The 9955-nt window shown below is 44.6% G+C and overlaps 1 protein-coding gene across 1 annotated transcript in view; it reads right to left on the bottom strand.

Annotated features, from left to right (window-relative positions):
- kcnh3 (potassium voltage-gated channel, subfamily H (eag-related), member 3) overlaps positions 1 to 9955 on the bottom strand; it is a 118332-nt gene that overhangs the window by 6259 nt on the left and 102118 nt on the right. The window contains exons 9-11 of the mRNA XM_020620057.1: positions 9395 to 9594; positions 8943 to 9192; positions 1886 to 2100 (exon numbers count right to left, since the gene is read on the bottom strand). Coding sequence (XP_020475713.1) covers positions 1886 to 2100; positions 8943 to 9192; positions 9395 to 9594 — 665 coding nt within the window. The remainder of the gene's footprint in view (positions 1 to 1885; positions 2101 to 8942; positions 9193 to 9394; positions 9595 to 9955) is intronic.

Below are 9955 nucleotides of genomic sequence, written 5' to 3' on the forward strand. Positions count from 1 at the left end.
GCATTCTCTCCTTTCTCTCCTCCTCCCCCGCTGCCTTCCTCTCAGCCAGCCTCCCTCTGTCCCCCACTTCCTCTCATGCCACCATAATGTATTTTTAGCCCTACTGTTCTAACTTTAGCTCCCAGCTCGAGGGGGAACCAAGGAGCACTCTGTGCACGCTTGCCGTGTGTCGGCATCTTTGTCTGTGTGTGAATGTGTGGGTGGAGTGAAACTGCCTCATGTACAGTATGTGTGATTGAGTCAGGCTGTATGCAGAAATCTGAGTACAGGCACACACATGTATGCAAATAGATGTTTATGCAAGCTTGTCTCTGCAGGTGCACGTCAGTGTGTTTGTACAGTACAGCGTGTGCAGGTGTGGGCAGTATGTTATTCACCCTGTCATGCTCCGGGTGCAGAGATTGAACAGCACAAGAACACGGGGAACAAAACATGCTGTAATATCCCCCTTTTGTCTGCAGCACAGCTCTGAGCATTCAGTCCACTGGTCGCTCTTGTACTCCGGGGTCTCGACAGTCAGTCTGTAGCCTGTGAATCAGCAGATAATGTATCCTTTGCTTTCTCATCTATTCTCACCAGATCTTCCTTGATTATTAAGCCTTCTCTACTCTTGGTGCCCCAAGTTTTTAACTCCCACCTCTTCCTCTTTATCATCATTTCCTGTATTTCTTTTCAACATCTCTTCTTTTGTTGCTCTGAACTATCATTCATTCTATGAGCCTGCCTCTTGAAGTCGGTGTTTAATGAGCAATCAAGTGCTCAACATCTGCAGGCTTTATTTTTCTATTTTCCAATAGCCTTGTTGTCGTACATGCATATGTAAACACACTCCCTCCAGGGCTGCTGGTACCACAAGGATTTTGCATGCATAACCAGGATGGACATCTGCAACCCAGACCTAATATATGGGCAACAGCTTGTGCATCTGGAATCAGACATCATCTAGCTTCTGCTACAGACACGCTCTCGGATGAGTGCACGTTTGCACCCCACTCACACTCTGCAGTAAGTGTGCTGTGCCCTGGAGAAACAAATGGCACTGCAGTGGGAGATGGAGTGATATGAGGCAAAGCAGACCAGAAAATGAGAGAGCCCCCCCCCCTCGCCTCTTGTCCTCCTCCACCCCCGTCTTTTCCTCAGCTGGCTGAGCTATTTATATCGAGCAGGATCCAATCTTAGCAGCAGCTACAGGGGACAGCCAGTCAGGGAGGGGCTGTGCTCCCCCCCCGCTCTATTTTTAGCAACAGGACAGCTTCAAACAGCAGCACTAAGCTATTCTTGTCCTTGTGTTTTGCTCCCTCTGCTGTTGCTGCACCAGCCAAAGGCACTGCCTGTGTGTTTGTGTGTTTTCTGGCAGTAGTTACGAAAAGGCACTTCAAGGCTTCTCAAACTGAGATGTGTGCACGGGAAGGTAGAAATTGGAAGGTCATGCATAGCTTTTTATCCACGACTCCTCTCCTGAAGTGTCTCCTCAGGCGAGCCATTTGCATACAAAATTTTATTTCCAATTTGCACTTTCAAGGCTGTGACTGATCAGGTGTGCAGGTGACTTCGACTGCATCTGTGAGTTTTAATGACATGTCCTTAAGCCACATGCATACCTGGGTACTGGGACACATTTGCTGATGCAGTCCCCTCCCCCAATCATCACACACAATCACTATAAAAGATGAGTACAAGTCTAAGTAAATCATAAAACCTTAAGTATAAATTTGCCTTCAGCCTTTTACTTCCCACTTAAGCTGCTCAGGCACAAAGTCTGAGAAAATCTAATGTCACTATCTGCTGGCAAACCTAGCCACAAGGAGGAGGACTGCTCTTATGAATTAATTTCATTCATCCCTAGCATAAAAACACTGTCTCCTACTTTACTGTGCGTACTCACATCAGCCCCGTGGCCTTCTCGCAGGTTGTACGTGAGGTCATGTTGTATCTCACTGATAAACTTCTGGGCATACTCGGGATAGAGTCGGAGGACCTCGCGGAGGCCCTTGAGGCTGATGTACTGCAGGTCACAGTAGGTCAGGGCCTTGACGTTGGCATTGGTCTTGATCACCTGCTCCTTGGTCAGGGAGTCCGAGCCAATCAGATCTCCTTTACCTGGGGTGATGCACCAAGATGGAGGCAGATGTAAGACAAACACACACGTTTACATGCTTGTTTACAGCAGTGATTTCAACCAAGTATGTTTTCAGAGAAAGGAATCAGCATCAGTGAAGCCAGTTAAATCAATTAAACACAGACTGTGTGAGCTCCAGATTCAAGTAATGGACCCATGAAGTCATTTCAATAGCAAAGGTGTGTGCCTTGATGTACCTGTGAACTCACTGTTGCCACTTTTTCCATTTTTCCTAACATGCACTACCTGTACAAGCAGTACTGAACAAAGTGAGGACTGTTCTTCTGCCAAAGTTAGCTCGTTGCATGTTTTGTTTGGTGTCTAAGAATGTCCTGACAGGCAGCATGTCAATGCTACGTGCATTAGCAAAAGTTCCCAGGTATACTTCTGAATAATAAAGCACTTCAAAAACCTCTCTCACTGGTTTTACGCATCAAAATGAACCATCATAGAGAGAAAACAGGTGTATGTCTCATGTTATCTAGATTCCAGACCTCTGACTTGCTGTGCAGCACATCACAGGTTTTTTTTCAACAATTCAAATGGGTCTGAAAAACAGTGACGGAGAATCTGGCAAAAAGTGCTTGTAAGACTGACAAAGCAAAGTACCATTTATTTTGAGGTAAACAGGTTAAAGCAGATTGTGTTTAAAACTAGTGAAGAGTCTCGTCAGAAAACGGTCTGCTGACATTTCACAGTGCAGCTAAAAACTGGCAGAAACAAAGCTAAAGGTGTTATTATACAGTCTATTAATACATTATCTTTGCAAAGATTATCACTGAGCATGTAGTGTGATGTCAAAAGATAATGGAAATGTGTTGCTGTGTATAAGGGGCAACATTTCTAAGGCTGTTGACAACATCCCTGCACTATTTGGGAAAAGGAGAAGAATTCAGAGAATGCTTCAGCCATGCAGCTGAGAGCAGAGCAGAGAGGAACAACACACAGGGGCTGAGAGGAGGAAACGGAATAGAGGCAAAATGGAGGCGGCGAGGCAAGGTAGGGCAGAGGTGAGAAGGGACTTCAAATGGGTGACAGAGTGGAGGAGGGACGAACAGAGGGAGGGCAAGAAGATGAAGGAAACAGGAAAGAAGGGTGAGGGAGAGGAACTGCAGGGGTTGGTTGAAGAGAAACAGATGGATGGGGTGAGAGGGACAGAAGGAAGGGGAGAGGTAGGAAGAGCAGGAGCTTGGATCCTGCCATGTGAGCAACATCAGGTACTGGACTTGGCTCTCTACCCCTCCTCCGAACCTCCAACCACCTCCACATCCTGCTGTCGCTGCACTCAGCGCCGTCCAACACTCATCTGCACCCTCATCCCCCCTCCCTCCTCCCCATCTGTTCCTTGACTTAATTTGGCGTGATGGGCTTTTCACATGCTCCGTCTGTCTCTCCGTCTTTTTCACATCGCTCACATTTCCTCTCCTTCTCCATGTTCTTTTCTTTAACACCACAGTTTGTCTTTGTCACTGAGATGATGGGTGGCGACAGAGCCGAGCAGTGAAAGGAAGAGCTTCTGCTCATAATCACAGCAAAACGTTAAACTGAGCAGGAGATGAACACTTGAAAGTGACATCGAGGAGTCTGTCTAGTCTTCAGTGTGCGGTATCTCTGTGACTGAGGTGAAAAAGACAAGAGCAGCGAACAAAGAAAGAATGAACCTCATTTTACCAGTGCCAGGGATTTTCAGCCTGTGCACTATTGGTTTGTGTATTTGGTCGTTGCTCTTCTTAAAATGCAGAATTTTTTATAGCACTTCTCTCATTTTGAAAAAAAAACCCCAGTGGGATGAACTTTACAGTTTGGTACAGTAGCTATATTATGCTAAAATGCAGCCGTTACAAGTCTTTCTTTTGAAGCAGACCTGTACATCCAGTGTGGATGCTGCAAAAGCACGTAGGTGTGGTAGGAATATCTTTTGTTAGACACCAAATCTAAACAGTTGCTTGCACGAAAGCAAACCTGGAAGAGAAAAGTTCTTTTTAGCATATGTGCCAGGTGAGTAACTTTCAGTGAGAAAAATGGGCGCCATCTTGTAATCCGGTATCCAGCTCTCAGTGCATCCCTGGCTCAAAGCAGGTTTGACCTCGCCAGACCTTCGTCAGGATGGAAACTGATGAAACAAACACCTGGTACTCTTTAGAGATGATACACCTGAAGTAACAGTAAACACAATGATCAGAATTATCCTCTCTGCTGGGTGCACATTATTTTGAGAGCTATGATTTGGAATGTTGTCATGATCTTTTATGATATTGATTTGACTGATTCACTGTCATTGTGATAGTTTGTCACTTCCAGTATAAGTAAAGAATACCAGTTTAACTTAGTGGATTTAATTTCAGTTATTCAGTGGTGATATTTCTGTTCCCTGGTTACTGTCTCTGCCGAGGAGACTTCAGCTTTTGTAAAACGGATCCTGCTTGCTCCAATGTGGTGTGTTTGAGTGGCTGAGTGTGTGTCCATGTTACATGGTGTGCAGTAAAGTTCAAATTTTACTCACTGTGTGGCTGCATATGAACACTCAGAGATGTGTTAGACTGGCTGCCAGTTTCAGAGGAGTGGTCTTAATGCCAACATGGACACAATATAATTCCTGGAACAACAGACTGTGCCTGCTGTACATTGTGTGGCGCTTCCTGTGCTCTTCAGCATTAATAATCAAGGTGCTTTAATAATGTAAAATCTATTTATTATTAATACCATCACTGCACTGCATTCCATCTATTCTAGGTGTGTTCGTCATGATGGAGATCAAATGTGGGCTGGGGGCTCAGCACTTGAAGACAAATCCTCTTCATGACAACACAGAAATGCAAGCACAGACCATTAATTCGGTTCATCTCGACCTTTTGAGAAGCAGCCTTCAGAGACAGGTACGTCTGTCCTTGCCACACGTGCACACCAAATCCTCCCTCTCTCCCTCACCTCTGTCTATCACTTTGTCCACTTCACAGTCACACAAACCTGAACCACACGAGGCACATGGCCAGCAGGACTATCTCCTCTGAAAAACTCACCCTGTTTATTGGATCAGTGGTGCAAAGGTTTTGAAGCACATCCAGAGGAAATTAAATCTCAGCCAGTGAGACGACCAGCTCAAGGAATTATTCTAATCTGTTGTAACAGGTGCAACAATTTGTCTGACCACACAATTAGAATTTCTTCAATGTTGGTATGATAGCCGTCTTTAACATCCACCACCTGATTCATTTACAATATTTCTTCTTCAGTCGGTGTGAGACTGAAAATTAAAGAAGTGACTGAAGTGGTTTAGCTTCTGCTGTTAAAGGAGAGGAGGTGTTGTGGAAACTCCTTTCACTCTGCTAAGCCTTTCTTATAGTGCACCCAACAGCACAGAGAGTGGCAGCAAAGCAGCTGTACAGCATTTTGACTGGAGAGTGTAGTTAGGTGCAGCTTTTATCAAAACCTCACTAAACATAGATTACTTCAATAAATGCATGGGTTTTATTTACAGATGTTTAACTCCCTTGTCAACCTTAGATAAGTAGATTTTACACATCAGCGGGAAGGAAGGGCAGAATCACATCTTTTCACGTAGCTTGTCACACAGAGTCTAAACTAAGCATCTAACACAGAGTACATCAAGTTCTGAACGCGCCTATGAAGAAGAACAAGAAGCAGCGCGACTGTCGGATAAACGCAGAGTGCCAGTGGATGGATGAAAGGCTGTTCTACCTCTGTAAGATAGTTGTTGTTGTTCTCTGCTGTTGTCCTTCACTTCATGTATCCCTATCTATCCATCAATCAATCTTCCACATGTAATGTGCTAAACTAAAATGAATCAAAAAAGCTGCAACTGTCATGTCAAACAAGAAGGGAAAGGATGAGGGGACCCAAAACAAAAGAAAAACACACCAGTGCCTCTTAAAATAATAAATAAACTGGGGTAAATAAAGTGTGAATTGGGCCTAGATGACGTGATATGCATGGCTGTGGTAAAGGCGGCTGAGCAGGGCACGACTCCGGCTCTTCCACCCACACGCTGTTGGCAGATCAGTCCAGTTTAATATTAGCCTTCACTGGCACACAACTCTGCCTTCACATCCCCAGAGCCCGGTGTGAGTGAGGACATATGATCACACCATTTCTCTCTCACACACACACACACACACACACACACACACTCTCTCCCTGTCTTTGGTTCCATAAAGCTCTCTGATATTTTCCTCACACACTTAGACACACAATGGGAGCCCAGACTCAGTAGTGGCTGCACAAACCACCAGAATCTCCCCATCTGTGCTTATTAGAAGACTGGCCTCTCTTACCGACAGGTACAGTATATCTAAACAAACATTTGGACTTGTGCTGGCAGCTTGGTGCTTCAAGGCCTGTTCTCCATTTTTGGAAGAGTCAGATAAAGCCTGTTTTTACTGTTACTGAATTTTTTGAATCTCAAATCACAAAGACTAATAATTACCAAGGAGCTTTTCATGAAGTCTGATCTCATTTATAACATAGCTTAAGATCTCCTATTGGCATCTGCCTAGTCACAAAACATAACTGCAAACCACCCACAACCATCTAACCTCACCCTGAACAGAGCATGAGATGCAGCTGCCAGTGACGAGGTCTGACAGAAATGTTGTGAAATCCTCACAACACCGGTGAAAGCTCATATAACAACACTGATCAGTTTTGTGGCACCTTCTTATGTTTTCAAAAAGGACAGGTTATTCTGGTGAAAGATGTTTCTGTGTTGGCAGCTTCTCGAGGATGTGTGTGAACTCTGCTGAACAGAAACACTGTACCCAGAAACTGATGCTGTGGCCTATACAGTACGCCACACAAACATACACCAACTGGATAGTCAAGTTGTTTTTAGCAACAGTTTGCTGCCTTCGCTGCCAGGTTCCCCTCTGCAGATCAGGACAGGTTGGATCTCGTCCTTCCACCACTGGCTCTCGCTGTGATCTGCTGAATCTATATGATGCCCGAGGAACAAAGCGTGATGAGCTTTCTGGACTTATCTGGTTCTCATGTATCCACACTACGGTCCAGAGCAGAAACAGGAGTGTCCCAGCAGCCTACAAACATCATTTATCTCTTTGTTGATGTCTGTTCTCCGCCCTGTGTGACATCTGATACATCTCTATTCACACTGCACTGAAGGATAGTCTGTTGCAATGTAGGAAGCCTCGACTCTCTGTGTGTGTTTGGAGCGATGATAATTCTTTAAAGCAGCAGAGCACAGACAACAGCTGTTTATCACTGCTGCTCTCTTTGTTGTTTGTGTGATACACATCTGTCTGTGTCCTTTTCTTCACCTCCCACATCAGTCTCATGTCCACTCAAGCCTTGTTCAATCCGCTCTACAGGTCTGTTTGGTGAAAATCAAACCCAATAACTGTGAAAGATGATTAACAGTCACATGCCCACCAGGCTCAATCTTCAAATTACACAGTCTCATCTTCATTAACAACGCACCACAGTGTCCCGTGGATCACGATCATCTCACAGCCTCTCATTAAGTCCCAGTTTGACAGGTACATGTCTATCAAAGCCACAGGATGCGGTGCTGTTTCAACCACTTCTTTATGCACGGCTTCCCTCAAACAGACCACCCTTAGTGCATTTTACTCTTAACCAGCATGTAATTTAGAAATCTGACAGTCAACAAATCACATCTCACACTTTATATTTTCAGCAGCAGTTTTTGGTTGCCACTTTTTCATTAATTGGAAAAAAAAAACCTTGAAAGTGATGTTATCCCTCGTGGAAATTTGTGGAAAAAATAGGAAATAAGATGAACATTGATAGAAAACGGTTTAGATTTTTGTTTGGCAGAAATGACCCATCCCCACAATAAATGGATGCACATAAAGTACAGACAGAACCATGTAAATACAGGATTAAAGGCACTGCACAGTATTCAGATCTCTCTGCCTAGCAGGGCTGTTGCTAAGTGGCACCAGCTGCAGGGGCACCACAGAGAGGGCAGAAATGTTTTGAAAAAGATTTCAGATGCCCAATTAACTGTCTGTTTTTGCCAGTGCACATCTTTTTTTCAATACAAGAATAACAGGGAACACCACTCCCACTTCATTAAACACCTAAGAGAAGATGACACAGACAGCAGGACTGTTTACATCCAATGTAGCACCATTCAGCTGCTGCTGCTGCTGCTCATTTAGCATCTGTTTCAGCTTAAAGCTGAGCTCACTGAGAATCTGTCTGCTTGCCACAACCCAAACCTAAGAATATTTTAGAAAATACTAATACTGTATAAAAAGTAAATTGTAGGAAACAAGCACAATATTCTCTTAAATGCAGATTTACTCAGTTATTAAACAGATCTTGACTAATGTTTGATGTAGGCCTACAGTGTGCTGCTCCATGACGGAGACAGTTACAATCATGCGCACGTGATCAAGCTCATGCTAGACCTTTACAGGCATATGAATAACCAGGCCATGTTCTCACTCACTCGCTCCACATGATTAAAACAAGGACATAACAGGAACTAGTGCCCATGTAAACTGGTACTACTACAAAGATGGCATGGAACAGAAGCTGAGTGAGGCTGAATAAAGTTCCATTTTAAACTGAAGTATTGCAAAGTTATCATAGCTGTTGTAAAACAGAAGATTAATGCCCAGTTGTTACTCTCTCGGTCCCCAGCCTTGTTTTCTTTCCCGTACTTACATTTAAGTACCAGCACAGCCATCAGCGGCTATTTCGCCTAAGGTGCCAAAATGTCCAGAAACAACCCTGTTCCTAAGTTATTTCTTAACTTTAAAGGAGCAGTGAACATGCCAGTGTTAGCCAAAAGAAAAGGTATCCTGTGCCTCTGACTCACCCAGTATGGCCAGCACAGTGTTGTCTTTCAGCACCTCCATGGACCCCGAGCAGACAAAGTAGATGGCCTGCAAGGCGTCTCCCTGCCGGATGAGGAACTCGCCTGGAGCGCAGAAGGAGGTCTTGATGATGAGAGAGAGGGAGCGCAGGCAGCCCCTGCTGGCTGACTCGAACAGGGGCAGCTGAAGCAGCTCCTTGTTCAGGTGCATGGCGATATCAGCCCTGAGCTCGTCTGGGAAGTCCTTCAGCAGCTGAAACAAAAGAGATGGTGTGATCTACAAGGTAGTTGTTGTTTGAAGTAGGTGCTAACAAAATACTGACAGGCTCCGTATACATTAAGATAGTTACGTTCTGTATTTTGTGTGAAATAACCCTTTAATTTTAATGCATAGCTCCCTTGCTAATTGGGAGAACAGATGTGCTGAAGTGACCGTAAGTTTGCTCTCTCCTCACCTCACTGACATCGATCCCGTTGTTGACCGACCAGGTAGTCTGGAAACACTCTAGCATGCGCTGCTCCAGGGTCTTGGGCAGCCGGTGAACCCTGATGAAGTCCTTCAGGTCCTTGGTGCGGGTGTGGTAGAGTGAGCGCCGCGAGTACATCCTCTGAATGATGGCTGTCACGTTGCCAAACACCACTGCATGCATCAGTGCTGGAGAGGAAAGATTGTTGTAGTGACACAGAGAGAAACACAGAGTTTCTAGACTGACTTTTATCTAGAATGGCTCTCTGGAAAATCCCATAATAACTCTGCACAGCAGGAAGCTTTACAGGATGTCTTAATAAGGCTGAGGAAGTTAAAAAGCACAAGGCTTATAACGACTTAGCTGCTCTAACACCACTGTAAAGCACTGCTTTAAACTAAATAATCCCATTTGTTTCAAGTGAATAAAACACTTAGAATATCAACTAAATTATTTTTCTAAAACCCAACACAGCTCCAGTCACAGCCCACCAGCACCCAACCAGTAAGAACTGGAACTATCCATTTCATTATGTGCAGTACGTTCCTG

The sequence above is a fragment of the Monopterus albus genome, unplaced genomic scaffold, assembly GCF_001952655.1.
Source record: "Monopterus albus unplaced genomic scaffold, M_albus_1.0 scaffold231.1, whole genome shotgun sequence".
In the NCBI taxonomy this organism is placed as follows: domain Eukaryota; kingdom Metazoa; phylum Chordata; class Actinopteri; order Synbranchiformes; family Synbranchidae; genus Monopterus; species Monopterus albus.